Source organism: Amphiprion ocellaris, chromosome 24 (assembly GCF_022539595.1).
Source record: "Amphiprion ocellaris isolate individual 3 ecotype Okinawa chromosome 24, ASM2253959v1, whole genome shotgun sequence".
NCBI lineage: Eukaryota > Metazoa > Chordata > Actinopteri > Pomacentridae > Amphiprion > Amphiprion ocellaris.
In genome coordinates, this window is record NC_072789.1 from 18,482,408 (window position 1) to 18,506,079 (window position 23,672).

At 45.8% G+C, this 23,672-nt stretch overlaps 4 protein-coding genes across 9 annotated transcripts; 3 read left to right on the forward strand and 1 right to left on the reverse strand.

Annotated features, from left to right (window-relative positions):
• Nucleotides 1-264: 264 nt before the first annotated feature.
• eef1b2 (eukaryotic translation elongation factor 1 beta 2) lies at nt 265-3,310 on the forward strand. Its single transcript, XM_023293606.2, has 7 exons — nt 265-424; nt 1,897-2,019; nt 2,099-2,231; nt 2,307-2,373; nt 2,575-2,700; nt 3,037-3,104; nt 3,190-3,310. The coding sequence occupies exons 1-7, from the start codon at nt 345-347 to the stop codon at nt 3,274-3,276; spliced, it is 684 nt and encodes a 227-aa protein (XP_023149374.1). The 5' UTR covers nt 265-344; the 3' UTR covers nt 3,277-3,310.
• Nucleotides 3,311-3,627: 317 nt separating this feature from the next.
• zdbf2 (zinc finger, DBF-type containing 2) lies at nt 3,628-11,099 on the forward strand. 2 transcript variants are annotated; one of them, XM_023293610.3, is made up of 11 exons: nt 3,628-3,781; nt 4,777-4,876; nt 4,991-5,025; nt 5,097-5,127; nt 5,250-5,346; nt 5,425-5,579; nt 5,924-6,866; nt 6,950-7,075; nt 7,146-7,507; nt 7,654-7,810; nt 7,876-11,099. In XM_023293610.3, the coding sequence occupies exons 3-11, from the start codon at nt 5,004-5,006 to the stop codon at nt 8,686-8,688; spliced, it is 2,706 nt and encodes a 901-aa protein (XP_023149378.2). In that variant the 5' UTR covers nt 3,628-3,781; nt 4,777-4,876; nt 4,991-5,003; the 3' UTR covers nt 8,689-11,099. The 2 variants fall into 2 exon arrangements, with proteins under 2 accessions (XP_023149378.2, XP_054864261.1); XM_055008286.1 differs by lacking the exon at nt 3,628-3,781 and adding an exon at nt 3,799-3,947.
• dytn (dystrotelin) lies at nt 9,256-22,666 on the reverse strand. Of its 5 annotated transcripts, none has more exons than XM_055008302.1 (15): nt 22,525-22,666; nt 19,682-19,738; nt 16,724-16,798; nt 15,390-15,594; nt 15,199-15,286; nt 14,973-15,050; nt 14,851-14,901; nt 14,594-14,757; nt 14,005-14,116; nt 13,594-13,727; nt 13,363-13,522; nt 13,223-13,266; nt 12,238-12,379; nt 11,716-12,142; nt 9,256-11,201 (listed from the first exon to the last, which is right to left on the reverse strand). In XM_055008302.1, exons 1-15 carry the CDS (start codon nt 22,646-22,648, stop codon nt 11,113-11,115), a joined length of 1,950 nt encoding a protein of 649 aa, XP_054864277.1. In that variant the 5' UTR covers nt 22,649-22,666; the 3' UTR covers nt 9,256-11,112. The 5 variants fall into 5 exon arrangements, with proteins under 5 accessions (XP_054864277.1, XP_054864276.1, XP_054864275.1 ...); XM_055008301.1 differs by having other exon boundaries at nt 11,725-12,142; nt 14,830-14,901; XM_055008300.1 differs by having other exon boundaries at nt 14,830-14,901.
• On the forward strand, nt 17,150-20,416 carry LOC129348260 (tripartite motif-containing protein 16-like). Its single transcript, XM_055008309.1, has one exon. The coding sequence runs from the start codon at nt 17,466-17,468 to the stop codon at nt 19,257-19,259; it is 1,794 nt and encodes a 597-aa protein (XP_054864284.1). The 5' UTR covers nt 17,150-17,465; the 3' UTR covers nt 19,260-20,416.
• Nucleotides 22,667-23,672: the final 1,006 nt, after the last annotated feature.

The window sequence follows — 23,672 nt, forward strand, 5'->3', positions numbered from 1 at the left end:
TTTATAAAATCTGAAAACATTTTATCTCATAATTTATTTTCATGACTTTTATGTGGTAATTTTATTTGTTAAAGTAAAATAAACCCATGACTTACTTTACGTCTTTTATTTGCTTTTATTAACTGTTTACTGTTAAATAATCAGATTTTGTTCAGTCTTTGTGAACTTGTGTTTTCAGACTGTTTTAAATAAAGCTCTTTGACACTCGCCTCCTCCTCCGGGCTCAGCGGGTTGAAGGAGGAGCGGTGCCCGGCGAGGAGGAGTCTGTCTCCGGCTATAAAGGCCGCTCCTCCCGCCTCCTCCCTCCTTCTCCTTCCTCCTCCGGCGGCTCCTCCACTGTCAAGATGGGCTTCGGTGACCTGAAATCCGCCTCCGGCCTCAAAGTGCTGAATGACTTCATGTCGGACCGCAGCTACATAGAGGGGTCAGTGCAGCAGAACCAGTACAACCTGCAGTAGAACCCGTAGAAAACCAGTAGAACCCGTAGAGAACCAGTAGTACAGCAGAAACTCCGCTCGGCTCCGTGCCGGTGCCGCCATCTTGGCTCCGCGCTGAGCTAACGTGGCTAACCGTTAGCCGGCGGGCTGCTGGCTGAGCGGAGTTCAAACGTTTAAAGAACCGGACCGGAAGCTGTAGAGGTTCTGGAAGAGGCCGAACTGCTGCCGGAAGGTTCTGCTCCAGTTCGGCTGCGGTTCGGCTTCGGTTCGAGTTTTAGTTCGTTTTATTTCCGTTTGACGTGAAGAAGCTTCGAGCTGTTAGCATGAAGCCGCATGGTGCTAACAGGCTAACTGCTACGTCACATGTCTGAACACTACTGTGTATACTACTGCAGGTACTGTGTATACTACTGCAAGCCCTTTATATACTACTGCAACTACTGTATGTACTTCTACTTTACATACTCCTTAATTAATCTGTATACTACTGCATGTACTATAAACACTACTGCAAAGACTTTACATAGTTCTTAACTACTGCAAGTACTTGATAAAAGTGCAGATACTTGTCTAGTACCACTGTGTTGTACTACAGATACTTTATACACCACATCATGTACTTTACATGCTACTGTGGGTACTGTGTGCTGCACTGCAGGTACTTTTAAGTTACTATATGTACTGCAGGAAATTTGTGTACATCTACTACTGCAGGTGCTTAGTACTACTGCTGTGGACACGTTTTTATCTTTGTCCCCTTTTGGGTTACCGTGGCAACATGTTGGTGTTTACGGTAACCGTGGCGATGTATTGATGTTCACGGTAACTGCGGCGATGTGTTGACGCTTACGGTAACCGCGGCGATGTGTTGACACTTGCGGTAACCGTGGCGATGTGTTGACGCTTACGGTAACCGTGGGGATGTGCTGATGTTTACGGTAACCGCGGCGATGTGTTGACGCTTACGGTAACCGCGGCAATGTGTTGACACTTACGGTAACCATGGCGATGTGTTGACGCTTACGGTAACCGTGGGGATGTACTGATGTTTACGGTAACCGTGGCGATGTGTTGACGCTTACGGTAACCGTGGCGATGTGCTGATGTTTACGGTAACCGCGGCGATGTGTTGACGCTTACGGTAACCGTGGCGATGTGCTGATGTTTACGGTAACCGCGGCGATGTGTTGACGTTTGCGGTAACCGTGGCGATGTGTTGACGTTTACGGTAACCGCGGCGATGTGTTGACGCTTACGGTAACCGCGGCGATGTGTTGACGCTTACGGTAATCGCGGCGATGTTGACGCTTACGGTAACCGTGGCGATGTGTTGATGCTTACGGTAACAGCGGCGATGTGTTGATGCTTACGGTAACAGCGGCGATGTGTTGATGCTTACGGTAATCGTGGCGATGTGTTGACGCTTACGGTAACCGTGGCGTTGTGTTTGTGTTTACAGGTACGTTCCCTCTCAGGCTGACGTGGCAGTCTTCGAGGTGCTCTCAGCTCCGCCCCCTGCTGACCTGTGCCACGCCCTCCGCTGGTTCAACCATATCAAGTCCTACCAGAACCAGAAGAACAGGTGAGGAAGATGATGTCATGGATCAGGGGGAGGGACAGGTGTGACATCAGCGAGGTAAACCCCGCCCCTTGTCTGTCAGTCTGCCAGGTGTGAAGAAGCCTCTGGGTCAGTACGGCCCAGCAGGTGTGGCCGACACCACCTCAGGCTCCGCCCCCACAGCAGACGACGACGATGATGACGACGACATCGACCTGTTTGGCTCTGACAACGAGGTGAGGTTACAGTGATGTCATGCTGATGTCATGATGAGGTGGCTGCTGTGTCTGACCCTGATCTGTGTCTGGCAGGAAGACGCCGAGGCCGCCAGGCTGAAGGAGCAGCGTCTGGCCGAGTACGCCGCCAAGAAGGCCAAGAGTACGTCAGCCAATCATGTCGCTCGCTCACAGTATCCAACAGTCATTGGTCACTGGGCTCGTTATGATGATTAACCAATCACCATCTTTCGGCTGACGCCTGATGGACACCTATTTTTAACTGACAAGCCTCCAATCAGAATGTGTGTTTGCTGTGTGGTTTCAATGGCAACTGACTCCTCCCCCCCCCCTCCCCTCGCAGAGCCCGCCCTCATCGCCAAATCTTCGATCCTATTGGACGTGAAGCCGTGGGACGACGAGACGGACATGGCCAAGCTGGAGGAGTGTGTTCGCAGTATCCAGATGGACGGCCTGGTCTGGGGGCAGTGTAAGTACTACAGAAAGTACTACAATCAGTACTACATAAAGTACTAAATACAATATTACAGTCAGTACTACATAAAGTACTACAGAATTTGCTAGTTTGTTGGGTAAAATGTTAAAACATTTTTAAAAATCAGGTCTATTGATTATTGATCGGTATCAGGTGTCTACAGGTTTATTGATCGTATCAGAGTAATGATGATCTAACTCACCATCTTTCGGCTGAAGTCTGATGGACTCTTTAATGATCTGAAACTCTGTAGATTAAATGTAATTGAACTGTTTGATCAGCAGCTTCAGACGGTCATCAATAATCAATATATTGATCTGTGTTCTGCAGCCAAGCTGGTCCCGGTGGGCTATGGCATCAAGAAGCTGCAGATTGGCTGCGTGGTGGAAGATGACAAGGTGACGCTGCTCTACCTCTCTGGTTGTTGTTGTTTGTTTGTTTGTTTGCTTGCTTGCTGACCAGGTGAACTTACCTGTGTTCCAGGTGGGCACAGACATCCTGGAGGAGCACATCACAGCCTTCGAGGACTTCGTTCAGTCGATGGATGTGGCAGCTTTCAACAAGATCTGAACACAAACGTTTAATAAAAGCTCTGGAACACAAATGGCCTCTGGTTCTCTGATTTACAGATGATTTACCTACAGACTGTTTCTCTTCCTGCTCAGATGTTTTTTATCTCTAATGCTGGAGTTTAATCTGGAGATAGTTTCAGCCTCTGTGATGTTTTAACGTTAAAGTAGCTGAATCACACCTCCAGCTGTGAGTCTGAGCAGCAGTTTAGTTTGTTTAAAATTAGATTTTTCACAGTTATACCGAATGTTAAAGGTTAAATACTTGGCCGTACTCCTTCTACTACTGTCAGTACTTTATATCCTACTACGGGTACTTCTACATGTGTACTTGCTGCTGCAGTTCCCTGTGCGGCCTGTTGGCGGCAGCAGTTTCCCGCCTCAGCCGCAGTTCGAGCAGCAGCAGAAGAAGAGTCAGACCGGAAACTAAACAGAGCGGCAGACCAGCGCGCGGCGGAACAACACTTTAGTCTACGAGGAAACTCAACAACAGCAAACAGCTGCAGGTAAACAAACACGTCACCGGTCCGTGCCAACCTGCGTGTTCGCTCCGAGCCAACCAGCTCCTCCGTGCCGCCGCGGCGGAGCTAACGGGGGGGCTAGCAGCTAGCCGCGTGCTAACGGCGGCCGTAGCGGCGGAGCCACGTCAGCAGCGGCGTCACTATGGCTACGGTTAGTCCGGTTTAACCCGGGGTTAACTCGGCATTAACGAGCCGGTAAAAAGACGGTTATCCGCTGCTAGTTAGCTTTAGACGGAATAGGCCAATCACAGCGCAGCGCAGAACGGCAACCAATCACAGCGCAGGCTGAGCAGCGCTCTGATTGGTCGATTGTCCAGTAAAGTTAACCAGGTTAGTTTATATCAGTAATTTTTACTTCAGTCTGGTTAATTATTGTTAAATTTAGTCTGTTTGTTTACATAGTTATGAATTTGTTCAGTTATTTACCTAATATTTATTCTAGTTACGTTTATTTATATACATGTTAATTTAGTCTGGTCAGTTTATATGTTTAGTATTAAATATAGTGTGGTTAATTTATATAAAATATATTTAATCAAATCAAACTAATTCAATTATTTTCTCTGACTTTTCACATCACGTCGGTTTGTTGTTTCCGTGTGCACCTGTATTATATCTGGGATGGGCAGTCCAGTCTTAAATCTATTTATTGATTATGTTTTATTGTGAATTTTGCTTTTAGTTCTATTATTTTTAATCTAATTCTATTGTTTTTAGCTTAGTTTTATTATTTTTATCTTTTGATCATGTTTTTACTCTTCTGGACAGCACTGTGATCAACTCTGGTTGTTTTAAATTGCTTTATAAATAAATATTATGTGACTTCATGTAATAAGAAAATATTGGATAAAATTAACAGTTATCTATATATACAGTAAAAGTAATACTGAAGTCGAGTTAGTTTGCAGTTCTAACTACTTTATTATTATTTACTGCACAGATAAGACTGGGATCAATAACTTCTAAATATTGTTTTTCAGGCTCATGGATCCTCCACCTGAACCCCTCACCTGGTTACCGCTGGTTACAGCATGGAGCGCTCTGATTGGACAGACACTTCACTGACTGAACCTCGGCCAGGTGAGTCCTGGGCGAGTTTGTGTGGAGGTTCAGGTCAGGTGTGTTTGAGGTTCTGTCCATAAATATCATTTTATTCGACTACAGCTTGATCTGTTGTGTTTGTCTGTGTTCCAGATCTCCAGTCAGGATGTCAGACTCCTCAGATGAAGGTAAAAATAACTTTAATACTCACTGAACTTTATATTCCTGTCACTGACTCTCCTCTCTCTGTTGTTGTCAGATGAACCGAGGAAGGCGGAGAATAGCAGCAGGTCAGTCCACCTCTGCGGTGTTCCAAACGCTGAGGGTCCCTTCTGTTCTTTGTTCTATCTCTGCTGGAGGTGAGAACACTACAGAACCTTCAGGTGATCAGAGTGTGTTCCCTTTCTGACAGAATGTGGGCGGAGTCACAGCCAGGTCCATCCAGGTGTCAGCCAAGCAGACAGGGTTACTGTGGATACTGCAGAGTCCTGTACAGTAACCTGGACCAGGTACAAACACCTGAACCCACCTGTAGTCATGTGACCTGAGCTGCTGCATCAGAAATAACCCAGTAATGTTTGTCTCAGCACCTGTCCAGCCTCAAACACCTGGATTCAGTCCGGTCGTCCTCCAGAGGCTCCAGCACCGTCTCCTCAGCCAGCAGCAGAAGCAAACTAACCCTGCTGGAGCGCTTCCTGCAGGACGTCATGCAGCACCACCCGCACCGCTACAACGACCCCAGGTAATGGAATCAAACACACTTGCACCGCTATAACCAAATCAAACACACCTGCACCGCTACAACGACCCCAGGTAACGGAATCAAACACACCCGCACCGCTACAACAACCCCAGGTAATCGAATTAAACAGCGCTACAACAACCCCCAGTAACCGAATGAAACACACCCACACCACTACAACGAACCCAGGTAACCGAATCAAACACACCCGCACTGCTACAATGACCCCAGGTAACCAAATCAAACACACCTGGTAGTTAGCTGAACTCAGGTGTTTAAATCAAAGTCACCTGTCTTGTTTGTGTTTCTGACTCCATGTTTGTTTGTTTACATGTGTCTGTCAGGCCGTCCCACGCTGACCTCCCATCAGTCTCCGCCCCTCCGTTGCCGAGGGCGGAGCTTGATGAACTCCGTTTCTCTGATGACGACAGTCGGTCTCGAGGCACCCGGGAACACCTGCCCAGCTCTGATGATGCTTCCTGTCAGGGAGCCAATCAGCAGCCAGACGACGGCATCCTCAGCCAGTCAGGCGAGAGGGCGGATAAGGAGAGACTGTCGGCACCAATCACAGAGCAGGAGGAAGGAGGGAAACGCTTACCACAAGCACCTCCCCCATGTTCACAAACCCCGCCTCCACAGTGTCAGGCTCCGCCCTCTGTCCACAGGAAAGCCCACAGGAAGACCAACAGGAGGAAAACCAGCGACTCCTCGGCCTCCTCACAGCCTCGCAGGGGTCCAGGTCCCAACCAGGACCCAAGGCTCCAGATCCCCTCAGACCAGAGGGTCCAGACCCCCTCAGACCAGAGGGTCCAGACCCCCTCGGACTCGAGGCTCCAGACTCCATCAGACCAGAGGCTCCAGACCCCCTCAGACCAGAGGGTCCAGACCCCATCAGACCAGAGGGTCCAGACCCCCTCAGACTCGAGGCTCCAGACCTCCTCAGACCCGATGCTCCAGACCCCCTTAGACCCAAGGCTCCAGACCTCCTCAGACTCAAGGCTCCAGACCCCCTTAGACCCAAGGCTTCAGACCCCCTCGGACCGGAGGCTCCAGACCCCCTCAGATCCGAGGCTCCAGACTCCCTTAGACCGGAGGCTCCAGACCCCCTCGGACCGGACGCTCCAGACCCCCTTAGACCCAAGGCTCCAGGCCCCCTCAGACCCGAGGATCCAGACTCCCTCAGACCCGAGGCTGTGGCTGAGCTGGCAAAAGCAGAGGAGGGAGGCTCAGAAGGAGGAGACATTCTCCTCGGACCACAGCGACCTTCTGGACCAGACCATCGAGGAGGTTGGTTTTCTAACCCTAACCCTCTTTGTCCGTTTCCTCGGGTCTAATTAAATTCGACACTAAATCACGTGTTTGTCGTCCAGGTGATCCAGGTGTTCTGTCACGGCATCAGTTCCACTCCCTGCCAGCAGGAGGAGACGGAGAGCTTCCATCTCAGCCTTCCTGTCTCCATGGAAACACACAGTGATGACTGGGACTCACCTGTGCAGGTACCTGGCTGTCGGCTGGAGGACGGCTCTATGTTCTTCATCGGTACTAACGCTAGATGTTCCTCCGCAGGTGGTTTTCCAACGAGGTCACACACCTGGTGACGCACCTGTCCAGGTGGCTCACACCGAGGGGCAGGACCTGAGCCGTCTCATGGACGTCCAGGTAGACCTGGAGGACCAGGTGTACTCGTACCAGCTGGACTCTGCGCTCCACAGCGACAGCCGACCCAGGGGCGGGGCCAGGCGGGACCCGGGGTTCTGGGGTCTGCCCATCGAGGAGGTGCTGCCGGCCCCGGAGCGGATCCCAGAGTCCTTCAGGGGGAAGAGCTGGGCACAGATCGAGCAGGAGGACGAGGAGAAGGTGGACAGGCTGGTCCGGCAGTTCAGACGAGGACGCTTCCTCTGCTACTTCGACTCCGAGTCGCTGGCCAGGTGACGACACGCTCACATGACCACACATTAGACACGTATGTTGTTATCGTCATGTGATTGAACCATGACTGCAGTTTGTTAACGGATGTTTTAAAGTTCATTGGTTTAATTGATGTTCTTTGATGTGATGATGTCATCGCCCATAGGTACGGCAGGAGGGACAGGAAGGGGCGTGTCCAGTCCAAAGAGACGGAGCAAGACTCAGGTGTGCTGCCGCTGTTGGAGCAGGACAGTGAGTCTGTGTACGTGAGGAGAAGGAGGCGGGGCCGGAGGCGGAGCTGCAGACTGGCGTCCAGGTGTCAGGTGAGTCACAGACACTCCACAGCTTCTGTTGGAGGTCAGACTCTCACCTGGTTTCTCTCTCTCAGGTGGTTAAAGTTAGTCACAGCACTCAGACCGTTCGATTGGTCGTCCCAGCTGTCCATCAGCTGACTGCAGAGGCCCCACCCAGCAACATCCCTGCAGCCAATCAGGATGCAGCAGAGAGGACCCCTGAGGTGCAGGCGTGGCACTGCCTCCCCCCGTCGTACTACAACATCATCACACCTGTGCAGCCACGCACCTCCCTGGTCTACCTGCTCTGTTCCCCCTCAGGCCCTGCCCCTGCCTGCACACCTGCCCCAGGCTCTGCCCCCAAACGCTGCAGGAAGAGGAGGCGTCCGCTGGACCAGCAGAGGTTAAAGGTCAAATACAAGCAGCTCCCGGTGCGATTCTACGAGCCCGGAACCAACCGCATCCTGAAGAACCCGCCCAAAGGCCTCACCTGGCGCCGAGGCTCCGCCCCCACCGGCCCCCCGCCGCCCTGCGTCCGTCAGCTGTTCCGGAGTCTGAGTCCGGACCTGAACACCGACAGACCGGCAGGGGAGGGGTCCTCCAAGGTCAAAGGTCACAGCAACGGCGGCGGCTTCCTCCTGAGCACGCTCAGTAGGGATTCACCTCAGACTGACATGGTCAGGAGGCGGGGCAGGACGTCCCCAGCGCCGTCCCCGTCCCTCGACAGCAGATTTGAACGGGGGAGGGGCGGCAGGAAGACACGCCCCCCGACCTCCAAGAGACGAACCAGGGCTCAAGCCACACCCCCACAGCCCAGGAGGGAGGGGCTACGCAGGGCAGGACCCGCCCCCCTCTCCTCCATCCCCCCCTCATCCCGCAGGGGAAGGGGCCGGAGGGGACGCAGGTAGCAGGACACCTGTCCGGGTAACAGCCTCGCTCATAAACACCAACGATCTGCTGATCAATAACCCTGATCGGTCTGATCAACGAGGCTGCTGGACTACATGTACGGAAACTACAACATCTGAAGTTTACATCAGAGCCGTCAGAAATCTGCTTTTTTATTTTTATAAAGTCTGATTTTTAAAACGCAACAGTTCAGGTTCCATTCGGCAGAAAAGACACATTTTAAAACCTGACTAATAATTTTAGATAAATTTAACCAAATGTTCAAACTTTTCAGGTCATTTTCTCCCAAGTTTCTTGATCGTGTTATTCAGAGGACCCAGAATAGAACCCTATGGAACCCCAGATCCACGTAGAACCATAATGATGTTGGTGAGTCCTGACCTCAGACCAGAGGAGTCAGACTCATCTCAGTCCAGTCTGATCTCCAGTAAAACCAGTAAAACCACAGCCGAAGAACCTGGAAATAACCGCAACTCCTAATGGTTCCCAATGTTCACATTTCAGGAATTGTCTTTTTACTAAACATCACCAACTACCTGAAATTTATCAAGAAAAATAAATTCAGCTTCAGCAACATTCAGCCTCAGTTTATCATTTCCATATTACAACTTCCAGATCACAGTGTCGACAAAGGAACACGACATTTAGTCATCAGGAACTGAACCAGAGAGGATTTACTGGAGGATCAGAATCACAAAAAAGACAAAAAAAGACAGAAAACAAAAACAAGACATAGACTGACAAAAAAAAAAAAGGATCGACACAATCGAGACAAAAAACCCACAAAACGACAAAAACGAGACACAAAACTAATAAAACACAAAATGACAAAAATAAGACAAAAGACACGAAACAAAAGAGACAAAAAATTAGATAAGTTAGAAAGCGACAAAAAATGACAAACAAAAAACAACAAAAAAGTAGATAAAAAACAAAAACATGAGACAAACGACAAAAGGCAGACAATAAAGACTAAAAAAACAAAATGAGACACGAAACAACAAAAGTGAAAAACAAAATGACAAAGACAAAATATAACAAAAATGAGACACAGGACAAAAAATTAGACAAAAAAGTTATACAACAAAAAAAATGGACAAATGACAAAAATGACAACAGCGAATAAAGCAAAACAAAATGACAAAAATAAGCAAAAAAAACACAAGTGAGACAAAAAGGAAACACAAAATGACAAAAACGAGAAACAAAACGAGACAAAAAAGTTACAAAGTGACAAAAAAAGGACAAACGACAAAAAAATTGAAAAAAGTTACAAAGAGACAAAACTGGACAAACGACCATGAGACAAAAAAATACACAGAATGGACAAAAAACAAGCGAGACACAAAACGACAAAAAAGTAGACAAAAAATATAAAACGACAAAAACACGAGACAAATGACAAGTCTAACAAAATAAAAGACAAGAAAACAAAAAACGACAAAATATTACAAAAATGAGACAAACGGCATGAGATAAGACAAAACAGACAAAAAAGTTACAAAATGATTTTAAAAAATGGACAAACGTCAGACAAAAAATAGAAAACAACAAAAACAAGACAAAATATGACAAAAATGAGACAAATTGACAAAGAACAATGAACAATCTAGTATTTTACTTTATGATCAAAATCACTTGTTATGGTCTAGAAGTTATTTTAAATTTATAGTTTTACTAATTTACAATCTGCAGTTAATGTCTTCTCTGGAATTTTTACACTTTGAGGGCCGGATTGGACCCTCTGGAGGACCGCTTTTGGCCCACGGGCTGCATGTTTGACTCCCCTGGTCTAGATGGTCCTGGTTGGTTCTTCCATGATCTCTAATAGTTGTGACCAACGAGCTGATGAAGGTTCCTCTGGTCGATCAAAAACACGTCCAGAGAACCAGTGATTGGTTCTGGTCCTCCTAAACGTCATGAAGTTCTGGTTCTCCATTAGAGGAGATAAATCTGGACCCTCCTCTAAGGACGTGGAACAGTCTGAATGTCTCCAACGTTTCGTTCCAGATCAGTCTCATCAAAGAGACGTTATTTATTGTCTCTATTTTATCACTCGTCATGAAAGTGGAATAAAATCACAGGATTCAGTTTAGTGTTTTAAACGTTGACCTGATGATGATGGTGATGAGGATGATGATGGTGATGAGGATGGTGATGGTGATGAGGATGGTGATGAGGATGATGTGATGATGAGGATGGTGATGATGATGGTGATAGTGGTGATGGTCGTGATGATGGTGATGATGATGAGGATGGTGATGATGGTCGTGATGATGATGGTGATGATGGTGGTGATGAGGATGATGGAGATTGGCAGCTGGACGTTTCTATGGAAACCCACCTGTCTGTGCAGGTGCCTGTTTTATAACTTTATTTAAATGCTCAATAAACAGTTTTATAACCTGAACCAGAGTCGCTGCTCACTTCGTCCTCACGGCGTCCACCAGCTGCTGGACAGACTGTCCCACCTGGTCAGCAGCCTGCAGGAGCTCCGCCCCCTTTATCTCACCTGGACACACAAAAACAGTTTACCTGGTCAATCACACGGGGGTTAGACAGGTGGGACTGTTTCACCTGTCTCTCTGTCCACCCGTCTGTCTCACCTGTCTGTCTCTGTCTCTCTGTGCACCTCACCTGTCTGTCTGTCTCTCCATCTGTCTCTCTGTCTGTCTCTGTCCACCCGTCTGTCTCACCTGTCTGTCTCTGTCTCTCTGTGTACCTCACCTGTCTGTCTCTGTCTGTCTCACCTGTTTCTGTCCAATTCAATTCAATTTTATTTATATAGCGCCAATTACAGTCAAATTGTCTCAAGACGCTTTACAGAACCCATATGCCTGACCCCCAGAGCAGCCCTAAGGAGACAGTGGCAGGAAAACATCCTTTTAACAGGAAAAAAAACCTCGAGCAGAACCCGGCTCTTCATGTGGGGGAACCATCTGCTGCTGGCCGGACGGGTTGAGAGGGACAGGAGAGGTAGAGAGGTAGAGTTAGAGGGATAGAGATAGTCCACCCGTCTGTCTCACCTGTCTCACCTGTCTGTCTCTCTGTCCACCCGTCTGTCTCCATCTGAGTCTTTAGTCTGTCCACTCTCTCCTGAAGCAGCTCCTCTGGAATACACTTCCCACAATCCCCTCCTCCTCCTCCAGACGGACAGGTGTCTTGTCTATGTAGCTCCGCCTCCTCTGGTCTGTCCTGTGGTCCTATTGGATGATGGAGACGTACATCATCGGCAGACTCCTCCTCACAGTGCTGATCATGTGACAGAGGAGAGCCCTGGTGGATTGTGGGAGATGGAGTTTGTAGTTCGTCTTCAGTCCACTCTTCCTCTGCCTTCATCAGCTCCTCCTCTTCTTCTTCTGTGTTGGAGGAAGGCGTGATGTTCCCTTCCGTGTTCTCCACGTGTTCTGGCGTGTTGTTAGCGTGTGTTTGAGCCTCCATCTTGTCCAGAGCCTGGGGAGCAAAAGCAGAACCTGAAGGTGAACTACGACTCCCAGGATGCACCTCGCCAACATGCAGCCAATCACAGAGCTCTTCCCGGGCACCACCTGTGTGAGCATGCCCTGCAGACAGGTGTTGTGCTGCCTCAGCGTTTCCATGGTGACCTCCATCTCCGAGCACCTGTCCTCCAGGACACCCTGCTCTGATTGGACAGTCAGCCGCCAGGCCTGCAGCTGCTGCTCCAACAGCCTGAGGAGGGAGTGGCAACAAACAAACAAACAAAAACATGATGATATAAACACACAACATTTTTAACAAATAACAGCAATGACAAACAACATGATGAACAACAAGATAAACAACATGAAGATGATAACAATTATGAGCAACACAGTGATGAACAAATGACAATAAGCAACAAACTATAAACAAAGACATCGACGATAAACAACAACAATAAATGAACAAAAATGTAAACAAGTAAACAACAATAAACAAACAGCAACCCTAAACAAATAAGCAAAAAACAATGGCAACAAATAACAATAATAAAAACTGACAAGACAACAGTGGTAAACAAACAACAGTAACAAAAACAAACAAAAATGTAAACAAACAATAAGCAAACAGAAACCATAAACAAATAAGCAAAAAACAATGGCAATAAACAAACAACACTGTGATGACAAATAAATAGCACAACAATGATAAACAACATGAAGATGATAAACAACACAATAATTATGAGCAACACAATGATAAACAAATGACAACAATAAGCAACACATTGTAAACAAAGACACTGATGATAAACAAAACTGAAAAACAAAATGTAAACAAATAAACAACAATAAACAAACAGCAACCCTAAACATACAAGTTCAACAAACAACAATGGCAACAAACAACACAATAAAAACAGACAACACATGAACGATAAACAAAAAGCACAACAAAACCAAACAAAAATGTAAACAAATAAACAACAATAAACAAACAAACAGCCACCCTGACCAAATAAGTTAAGCAAACAAGAATGATAAACAAAAAACACAACAAAGGTAAACAAACAGTGACGTCTGAGTGTCTCACCATCTGTCTCGCTGCAGGTTTCTGACTTCAGTCAGCAGAGACGCCTACGACAGGAAACACATCCTGTTTACTTCCCGTTTACATACATGTGCTTTATAAATAAAGTTTATCTATAAATAGTCTGATCGATCAGAGGTCACCTGCTGACTCGGCGTCTCCTCGTCCGTCTGCAGAGCTTTAGTGGAGCACTGAGGAGGAGAAGGCCGCCGCCCCGAGGCATCATGGGAAACGTCCCCATCAGAGGAGGGACTGTCAGCTGGATCAGCCAATCCTGATGAGGCGTCAGAAGGGGGTGGAGCTCTGAGAGAAACACCGCCTCGTTAATTCAAGGAGCTTCTCCAGGTCGACCGACTGACAAACAGCTGCCTCACCTGTCCTGGGTCTCTGCTGGCTCCGCCCACATCAGGACTCTCTGCCTATCAGCTTCTGTCTGAGTGTATCGCCGTGGCAGCAGGGAGTGACGAGCTCTTCGCATTAACGAGGACAGAGACTCCCTCCAGGTGGGCTGAAAAGGTGCAAAGTCACAGTCACACCTGTCTATCCTCACTTGTCTGTTCTCACCTCACCTGTCTGTCCTCACCTGTCTGTCCTCACCTGTCTGGTTTCACTTGTCTGTCCTCACCCTTCTGTTCTTACCTGTCTGTCCTCATCTGTCTGTCCCCCCACCTGTCTGTTTTCACCTGTCTGTCCCCCCACCTGTCTGTTTTCACCTGTCTGTCCCCCCACCTGTCTGTTTTTACCTGTCTGTCCTCACTTGTCTGTCCTCACCTGTCTGTTCTTACCTGAGTGCAGAACTCGAGCACTGGATGGTGGATTTTGTGTTTCCTGCTTTGTCGGTCGGTCAGGAAGCAGCTCTGACACACGTGGACGTTCACACACTTCATACATCGATACCTGAACACAGGAAACCGTCCGTCACTACCTGGACTCACCTGAGTTTCTGATTTACACAATGACACAGTTCTAGGTGAGACTGATGAGAACCTCCATCTCTCAGACTAGTTACCCTCAGTAGAGTCTAGTTACCCTCAGTAGAGTCTAGTTACCCCTCAGTAGAGTCTAGTTAACCCTCAGTAGAGTCTAGTTAACCCTCAGTAGAGTCTAGTTACCCCTCAGTAGAGTCTAGTTACCCTCAGTAGAGTCTAGTTAACCCTCAGTAGAATCTAGTTACCCTCAGTAGAGTCTAGTTAACCCTCAGTAGAGTCTAGTTAACCCTCAGTAGAGTCTAGTTAACCCTAAGTAGAGTCTAGTTAACCCTCAGTAGAGTCTAGTTAACCCTCAGTAGAGTCTAGTTACCCTCAGTAGAGTCTAGTTACCCTCAGTAGAGTCTAGTTACCCTCAGTAGAGTCTAGTTACCCTCAGCAGACTCACCTGAGCCCGGTGATGGGAAGGGTCTTGCAGGTGTGACAGCGGACGTTGTGACTGATGTTCTGTCCAACCGACAGCCGGTACAGAGTGGGTAACCATAGCAACAGGCGTGGCTCGCTCTGCAGCCATGACATCACATGTTCTTCGCTTGCCGTCGGGGTCAGTACCTGTAAGAGAGTCAAAAGAGTCAGCGTGTTTCCATGACGACCACCAACCCCTGAGCGTTCGCGTATTCTCACCCCGTCGAAACATGACCTCACCGCCACCTCCACGCCGCCGAACACGACCTCCTCCTGCACCGCCGCAGGAACCTGAGCACACACATGTTACGGAGGCAGCAGGAGGGAGGCATGCTGGGAAATGCAGTCTGGGCTGTGTTTACCTGGGTGAGGTCCTGCAGCAGAGATCTGAGCCCAGACCTGCTGACGGATCCTGAACTGTTCCCCGAAACACTCACCAGACCCGCAGGACCCAGAACAGAAAATAGGACTTATTTAAAGTACAAAATCAGGTAAAGGTGTATTTCTACGTCTCTGTGTAACAAATATATGAAATATTCTTCCACTCTTGTATTCCAAGTCTCGTAGAAGACCAGCAGACCTCCACCCACCTCTGAACTTCAGCAGCAGATTGTCTGCAGACAGAGCGATCAGAGCAGTTTGAAGGGAGCGAGCTGATACACAACCACTGTGACTCCTGGAAAACACACAAACAAACATATATAAATACACAAAAACAGACAGTACAGGAACTCTCAGATGTATGGAGTTACTCTGAGCTGGACTCTGTGTGAACTAACCGGTCAAACAGCCTCATCATCAGACTGCAGGTCTCCTCTGGAGCTGCCACGGTCACATGACCTGGCACATCCTGTGACACGCTGTGAAACATCCTGTTCAGGGTACGGGTCACTTCCTCCCTGTTCATCACGATGTCCTGCTGCTGTTTAACTCCATCCACCGAGCGGAGGGCCGCCGTGATGTGTCGAACGAACACAACATCCACTGGAAACACACTCATACTTACTATTCATGTTGTGATAGTTGGTAATCAATCTGAATCTCAATCTCAATTTTATTTATATAGCGCCAATTACAGTCAAATTGTCTTGAGACGCTTTACAGAACCCATATGCCTGAACCCCCAGAGCAGCCCTAAGGAGACAGTGGCAGGAAAACACCCTTTTAACAGGGAAAAAAACCTTGAGCAGAACCCGGCTCTAATGTGGGGGGAACCATCTGCTGCTGGCCGGGTGGGTTGAGAGGGACAGAAGAGGTAGAGAGGTGGAGATAGAGGGATAGAGATAGAGGGATAGAGGTAGAGGGTTAGAGTTAGAGGTAGAGGTAGAGAGGTAGAGATGGAGGGTTACAGGTAGAGGGTTACAGTTGGTGGGAGAACCACCACAGATCTGAAGCATCCAGCTCTGGGATCAGGGACACTCAGAGAAAGGACACAGGGAGAAACAGAGTGAGTGTAATGCAATAATGGTATATATATATTAAATATAAAGGTAGATAGAGAAGGGCTCAGTGCATCCAGAGAGGTCCTCCAGCAGCCTAGGCCTGTAGCAGCAGAACTAGGGGCAGAACTAAGGGACGTCCAAGAGGAAGACACCAGCTGACCCCCTCAGGGTCCCCCAGTCAGTCCTAACTATAAGATTTGTCAAAAAGGAAGGTTTTAAGCCTGGTCTTAAAAATAGAGAGGGTGTCCGCCTCCAGAACCCAAACTGGGAGCTGGTTCCACAGGAGAGGAACTGATAACTGAAGGCTCTGCCTCCCATTCTACTTTTAGAGATTCTAGGAACAACAAGTAAGCCTGCAGTCTGAGAGCGAAGAGTTCTGCTAGGATAATATGGTACTATCAGGTCTTTAAGATATGATGGAGATTGGTTGTTAAGAGCTTTATATGTCAGAAGAAGGATTTTGAATTCTATTCTAGATTTCACAGGAAGCCAATGAAGAGAAACCAGTATAGGAGAAATATGATCTCTCTTGCTAACTCTCGTCAGTACTCTGGCTGCAGCGTTTTGGATCAGCTGTAGATGTTTCAGAGAGCTTCTGGGACAACCTGATAATAAGGAATTACAGTAGTCAATCATATTGTGATAGTTGATTGACATATTGTGATACTTACTGTGACAGAGTTTTTGCAGAGACAGGAGCTTCATAGCGGCTCTGTAGACGGATGGACGGATTTCATTCATCCCCTCTGTTTACATATGAAGATAAAAAGAAATAGACAACAATTATATATATATACACACACACACGTAAATGTGGTGTTTTTCATGTTCTACATTTCATGTCTGGTGTTTTGGGATGTACTGAGTCTGTTTATGTTGTACTGTTATTGTGGAGGTTTCAACTTATCAATAAACACCATACAGTCAGAATCGTCCTTTTTTGTTTTCCTTTAATTTGCACAAAATCTTTTTTCTGCAGCAGAAGAGACTGTCACTGTGACAGACAGGATATCAGAGCACAGCTCACTGCCCAGTGAGGCAGGCTGACAAAACGTATGGTTTCACTCAAAAAGAAACTTAGTTTCATGGTCTGCAGTACTTTTCCACTTTTATCGTGACACAGCAGTGCTTGTCCGTTATCTCTAATACAATGAATTTCCACTACACTGTTGTACTGTGTATACTGGAACACAGCCAGAGACAGTTTCAGAGCGTTTCTCTTTCTGGAATAAGTGTAAAACACTCCCAGATCCAGGCTGTCTCCATATTTCTTTGTTTCCTCCCTTCAGACCTTTGAAACTGGGTGGAGCCAACATGTGGTGACGAGACAGAGCTGACTGGCTCAGACTCATTTCAGAAGTTTCACTTCCTGGAAGCAGAAACTCACTCCGTCGCTGCTGCTCAGATGAGAACATGGCTCAGAAAGGAGGTAATGTTTATTCAGAGAGCATCTCTTGTTCCATCTGTCTGGATCTCCTGAAGGATCCAGTGGCTCTCTCCTGTGGACACAGCTACTGTATGAAGTGTATTGAAACCCACTGGGATGGAGAGGACCTGAAGACAACCTACAGCTGCCCTCAGTGCAGGAAGACCTTCACACAGAGGCCTGTCCTGGACAAGAACGTCCTGTTAGCAGAGTTAGTGGAGGAGCTGAAGAAGACTGGACTCCAAGCTGCTGCTGCTGATCACTGCTATGCTGGAGATGAAGATGTGTCCTGTGATGTCTGCACTGGGAGGAAGATGAAGGCTGTCAAGTCCTGTCTGGTCTGTCTGGTCTCCTACTGTGAGAAACACCTTCAGCCTCACTATGAGTCTCCAGCCTTTAAGAAACACCAGCTGGTGGAGCCCTCCAAGAACCTCCAGGAGAACATCTGCTCTCATCATAATGAGGTGATGAAGATGATCTATCGTACTGATCAGCAGTTGATCTGTTATCTCTGCTCTGTGGACAAACATAAAGGCCACGACACAGTCAAAGCTGCAGCAGAAAGGACTGAGAGGCAGAAGAAGCTGGAGGAGAGTCGACTGAACATCCAGCAGAGAATCCAGGACAGACAGAAAGACGTGAAGCTGCTTCAACAGGAGATGAAGGACATCAGAGTCTCTGCTGATAAAACAGTGGAGGACAGTGAGAAGATGTTCAGTGAGCTGATCCATCTCATCCAGAACAGAAGCTCTGAGGTGGAGCAGCAGATCAGATCCCAGCAGGAGACCGAAGAGAGTCGAGTCAAAGAGCTTCAGGAGAAGCTGGAGCAGGAGATCAGGGATCTGGAGAGGAAAGATGCTGAGCTGAAGCAGACCTCAGATACATCAGATCACAACCACTTCCTCCACAAATACTCCTCAGAGTCAGCAGTCAGTGAGTCCAAACCTTCATCCAGCATCAACATCCAACGTCCTCTGAGACACTTTGAGGACATGACAGCAGCTGTGAAAGAGCTCAGAGGTAAACTAGAGGACGTTCTGAAGGACACCTGGACAAACATCTCACTGGCAATCACTCAGCCAGATGTTTTACTGTCAGGACCAGAACCACAACCAGAACTAGAACTACAACTAGAACCAGAACCAGAACCAGAATCAGAATCAGAATCAGAACCAGAACTAGAACTACAAATAGAACTAAAATCAGAACCAGAACTAGAACCAGAACCAAAGACCAGAGCTGAATTCTTAAAATATTCACAAAAAATCACTTTGGATCGAAACACAGCTCACAGAAAGCTGTTATTATCTAATAGGAACAGAAAAGTGACATCAGTAAATCAGCACCAGTCTTATCCTGATCATCCAGACAGATTCACTGGATGGTTCCAGGTCCTGAGCAAAGAGAGTCTGACTGGACGATGCTACTGGGAGGTGAAGTGGAGAGACGGAGCTGATGTCGCAGTTTCATACAAGGATATCAGCAGAACAGGGAGAACAAATGATAGTGGATTTGGATTCAATGAAAAGTCCTGGTCTTTATATTGTGTTGCTGACAGCTACACATTCTGGTACGACGGCACGAAAACTCCCGGCTCAGGTCGACCTTCCTCCAGAATCGGAGTTTACCTGGATCACAGAGCAGGTATTCTGTCCTTCTACAGCGTCTCTAAAAGCATGACTCTCCTCCACAGAGTCCAGACCACATTCACTGAGCCGCTACATGCTGGAGTTAACGTTTTGAATTATGGGAACACTGCAGAGTTCATTAAACCCAAATAGTCTGAAGTTTGTAAAGGACGGCTGGTTAGAATGTTTTCATCCAGCGGCCAACAGTCACTTTTTAAAACAATTTACTGCTATTCTAAAGATTTAAATGACAGAAAATATGTAGAAAGATGTTAATTTATATGGTGAATGTCAAAATAAAACAGATTAAAACTATTTCCAATAAGTTTACAACATTTGACTGTTAAATTACACAATTTTAAAGTTTAAATCACCAACAAATTTATTTCCCAATAATTGCAAGAAAAAAATCTGTATATTAAGGATTGAAAAATGGTAATTAAGGTTGGTTAGATGATTTTTGAGGTTTTGTCTGTTTTATTTTTTAAATATCTTGTAAAATTAAATTCAAAAAGTCTTAAGATACATGTTGACTATAAATAAAAACATGAAGGTTAATAGAATGCTGATCTTACCGATGCTGTCCAGATCCATGATGATTCCACGTCTGGACAGTTTGTAGTTCTGTTGATCTAAAAGGAATAAAATCTGTTTTTAACTTGGTTTTTATGCAGTTTGTAAATCAGCGTTTTCTATTTCTGAGTATTTCTGAAAGCATTTGGATTATTAGATCGTTTTCTGTGCAGCTGTTTACTTTTCTCACCATCGCTTCACTGAATGGTACATTGTTGTATTTTTAAATGTCATTATTTGTATTTTTCACATGTACCAGTTTTGGACTTCACAGTTTATTCTGAATGTAGATTTTAAGGAATTATGAGCTGAGTTTGTGTTTTGTAATTTTCATTTGTGATTATTTTAAATTTGGCCTGTTTGGCTCTTTATGTATCTGGAATAAAAGTTGGAAAAGTAACGTCTTTTGTTGGGATTTTGAAGTCTTTGATTTCTGTCAGTTAATGTCAAAAATAAAGTTAATGTTGAACATTTTTATGGCATTTGTTTGAAATGCATCAGCATGAATGTTAGTGCACGCTCCAGACTCTAAAAATAGTATATATAGCACTCATTGTATAGAACAGCATCATGTAAACAAACATTTAAATCTTCAAATTTAATATTTGGTTGTTATGCTTCCTGTTCGGCGCAGTAATGTGATGTAACTTCCTGTCTGTCGTGTTGAAGATATTCATGGCACTTTCTCAGTTATTATTCATTTCTGCCTGCTAGCATTAAAACACACCTGGTCCTGAGTGTGAGTCTTTATTTAAAACCCGACAGTGCATAGTGCATTAACTATTATTTAGAATTAATCAGCAGCAGCAGCTACTGAGACATCCCAGACTATAGTGATATTTAAATAAACATACAAACAAACAACAATTAGACCATTAGCACTTCATCTATGGAAAATAAATTTGTATTAAACAACCCAGTTGCTACAGCAGCTAACCAGCCCCTTGTACCCAGTACGGAGCGACCTAGCATATCTCCTGTTAGCAATAGCAGCTAACAAACCCACAGTAACCGATACGGAGCTGCCTAGTATAGCTACTATTAGCTGTAGTAACCAGTACGGAGCAGCCTACCATAGCGCCTATTAGCTATAGCAGCTAGCCAGCTCCCAGTAACCAGTACGGAGTAACCTAGCATAGTTACTATTAGCTATATCAGCTAACAAATCCCCAGTAACCGGTACGGAGCGGCCTAGCATAGCGCCTATTAGCTACAGCAGCTAACAAACCCACAGTAACCGGTACGGAGCAGCCTACCATAGCGCCTATTAGCTATAGCAGCTAGCCAGCTCCCAGTAACCAGTACGGAGCAGCCTACCATAGCGCCTATTAGCTATAGCAGCTAACAAGCCCCCAGTAACCAGTACGGAGTAACCTAGCATAGCTCCTATTAGCTGTAGCAGCCAGCCAGCCCCCCAGTAACCAGTACGGAGCGACCTAGCAGAGCTCCTATTAGCTAATAGCAGCTAGCTAGGGCCACATAGCCGGTTTGGACTTCATCAGAACCAAAAAACACGACAATTAAATGCTGATTATTAAATATTAGATCTGTGTTTGTTATTGATCTGATAACTGATCATCATATTGATTTAACCCTCCTGTTGGGTTTGTTTCTCAGGAACAGTGATGATATTTCGTTATCCAACAATGGCAGAAACCAAAAAAATCCCAGTAAACATTGTTTATATCTCATTATTAACACATTATTAATCATTTCTATCAATATTGAGGTCAGTGGTATTCTTTACCTCTCAAATAAATGGTTCAATGAGGATAATTCACTCGTTTTTCATTAAAAAAAAATACACGTTAAAACTTTTTTTAATGTACATTGGAAAGACCCACACATAAAATACAATAGTTTTACATTACGTTGACTTAAAATGTTTTACTTTTTTCTTTTTATGGAGTGATATTGATAAATGAACACATCTCCTGTAAAAGTGAAAAATGAGTTCATATATCACAGCTTTGTGGCAGTTTTTTTGATGACATTTTTGTCTTTAAGGTCCTGAGTGTGAGTCTTTATTTAAAACCCGACAGTGCATAGTGCATTAACTATTATTTAGAATTAATCAGCAGCAGCAGCTACTGAGACATCCCAGACTATAGTGATATTTAAATAAACATACAAACAAACAACAATTAGACCATTAGCACTTCATCTATGGAAAATAAATTTGTATTAAACAACCCAGTTGCTACAGCAGCTAACCAGCCCCTTGTACCCAGTACGGAGCGACCTAGCATATCTCCTGTTAGCAATAGCAGTTAGCCAGCCCCCAGTAACTGGTATGGATCCGACCTAGCATAGCTCCTGTTAGCTATAGCAGCTAGCCAGCCCCCAGTAACCGGTACGGAGCGACCTAGCATGGATCCTGTTAGCTATGACAGCTAGTTTGTCCCCTGTAACCGGTACAGAACCACCTATTATAGCTCCTGTTAGCTATAGCAGCTAGCCAGCCCCTTGTAGCTGTACAGAGTGACCTAGCATAGCTCCTGTTAGCTATAGCAGTTACCCAGCCCCCAGTAACCGGTATGGATCCGACCTAGCATAGCTCCTATTAGCTATAGCAACAGTTTGAGATTTTAATAGAATCACTGTATAATAATAATAAATAGTAAAACATCAGACTGTGATGATTAAAACCCCTTAGGGCTCATATTTGGATAATTAATTTTAAATAACAGCATCATGTAAACAGATTAACATCGTAATGACCTCAGTCAGTTTATTAAACCAACATTAAAATGATATTTCTGCAGTGAACAGAACCATCTTCAGAACCTCAGAACCAGTGAAGGTTCTTCATGGGTTCCTCTGAGAACACATAAAACAGACTCACCTCCCTTCTGTCTGTCTGCTGCTGGACACAGTGAAGCTGCTGAATGATGAATGAAGGTTTCAGGTCTCAGCTGCTGCTCATCTGCCGCCTGGGGACCAATCAGCAGCCAGCACAGCTCTGACATCACACAGGTGACTTCAGGTGTTTCCTTCAGTCGGATTTAATTATAAATAAATAAAAACACAATAAAAGTTTCACCGTCTGCTCTCATTTAAAGAAAGACTGTGGTCCAATACTGGTAGAACCACACAGTACAGGAGAACACAGGAGAACACAGAGGAATACAGTACAGTAAAATACAGTAGAACATGGTAGAACTCAGTAGAACATGGTAGAACACAACGGGAGACGAGAACCTGACCAGGACCACCACAGCGAATGCATGGTCCTGACAGTGAAGAACGGTCACGTCATCACTGGGGGATTTAAAGACACAAACTAACATCTGATTTACTTCAGTCTTTCTCTGACATGATAGATAGTTTTTACTAATGCAGAATTTCAAGAAAACATTAAATGAAAGGAAACAAAGCACAAACTCCCTGTTCAGTCCTGCATCAGCTCCACCAGAGGGCGCCGATCACTGATCAAAACAATAAACATGGAAATAAAAGAAACATGAAAAACCTGTTGTGATAGTTGGCAGCCATGTTGTGATAGTTGGTAGCCATGTTGTGATAGTTGGTAAAAATGTTGTGATTGTTGGTAGCCATGTTGTGATAGTTGGTAACCATGTTGTGATAGTTGGTAGCCATGTTGTGATAGTTGGTAGCCATGTTGTGATAGTTGGTAGCCATGTTGTGATAGTTGGTAAAAATGTTGTGATAGTTGGTAACCATGTTGTGATAACTGGTAACCATGTTGTGATAGTTGGCATCCATGTTTTGATAGTTGGTAGCCATGTTGTGACAGTGGGTAGCCATGTTGTGATAGTTTATTGACATACTGTGATACTCACTGTGACAGAGTGTTTGCAGACAGGAGCTTCATGGCGGCTCTGTAGACGGATGGACGGATTTCATTCATCCCCTCTGTTCAAATATAAAGAAATAGACAACAATTATACACACATATAGAGTGGTAAAAAAGTTATCAACCACCCCATACATTTGTGAAATATTGCATTAAGAATCACTCTTAAATCTTCA

Excerpts from the sequence above, each read along its gene's own strand:
- eef1b2 (XM_023293606.2), top strand. The coding sequence starts at position 345 with ATGGGCTTCGGTGACCTGAAATCCGCCTCCGGCCTCAAAGTGCTGAAT. Across the intron at positions 2,701-3,036 it reads CGGCCTGGTCTGGGGGCAGT|CCAAGCTGGTCCCGGTGGGC; the intron begins GTAAGTACTACA and ends TGTGTTCTGCAG. Across the intron at positions 3,105-3,189 it reads GCGTGGTGGAAGATGACAAG|GTGGGCACAGACATCCTGGA; the intron begins GTGACGCTGCTC and ends CCTGTGTTCCAG.
- zdbf2 (XM_023293610.3), top strand. The coding sequence starts at position 5,004 with ATGTCAGACTCCTCAGATGAAG. Across the intron at positions 7,508-7,653 it reads GACTCCGAGTCGCTGGCCAG|GTACGGCAGGAGGGACAGGA; the intron begins GTGACGACACGC and ends CATCGCCCATAG. Across the intron at positions 7,811-7,875 it reads GACTGGCGTCCAGGTGTCAG|GTGGTTAAAGTTAGTCACAG; the intron begins GTGAGTCACAGA and ends TCTCTCTCTCAG.
- LOC129348260 (XM_055008309.1), top strand. The coding sequence starts at position 17,466 with ATGGCTCAGAAAGGAGGTAATGTTTATTCAGAGAGCATCTCTTGTTCC.
- dytn (XM_055008300.1), bottom strand. The coding sequence starts at position 22,648 with ATGTCAGAGCTGTGCTGGCTGCTGATTGGTCCCCAGGCGGCAGATGAG. Across the intron at positions 19,739-22,524 it reads AGCAGACAGACAGAAGGGAG|ATCAACAGAACTACAAACTG; the intron begins GTGAGTCTGTTT and ends TATTCCTTTTAG. Across the intron at positions 16,799-19,681 it reads CATGGATCTGGACAGCATCG|AGGGGATGAATGAAATCCGT; the intron begins GTAAGATCAGCA and ends ATATGTAAACAG.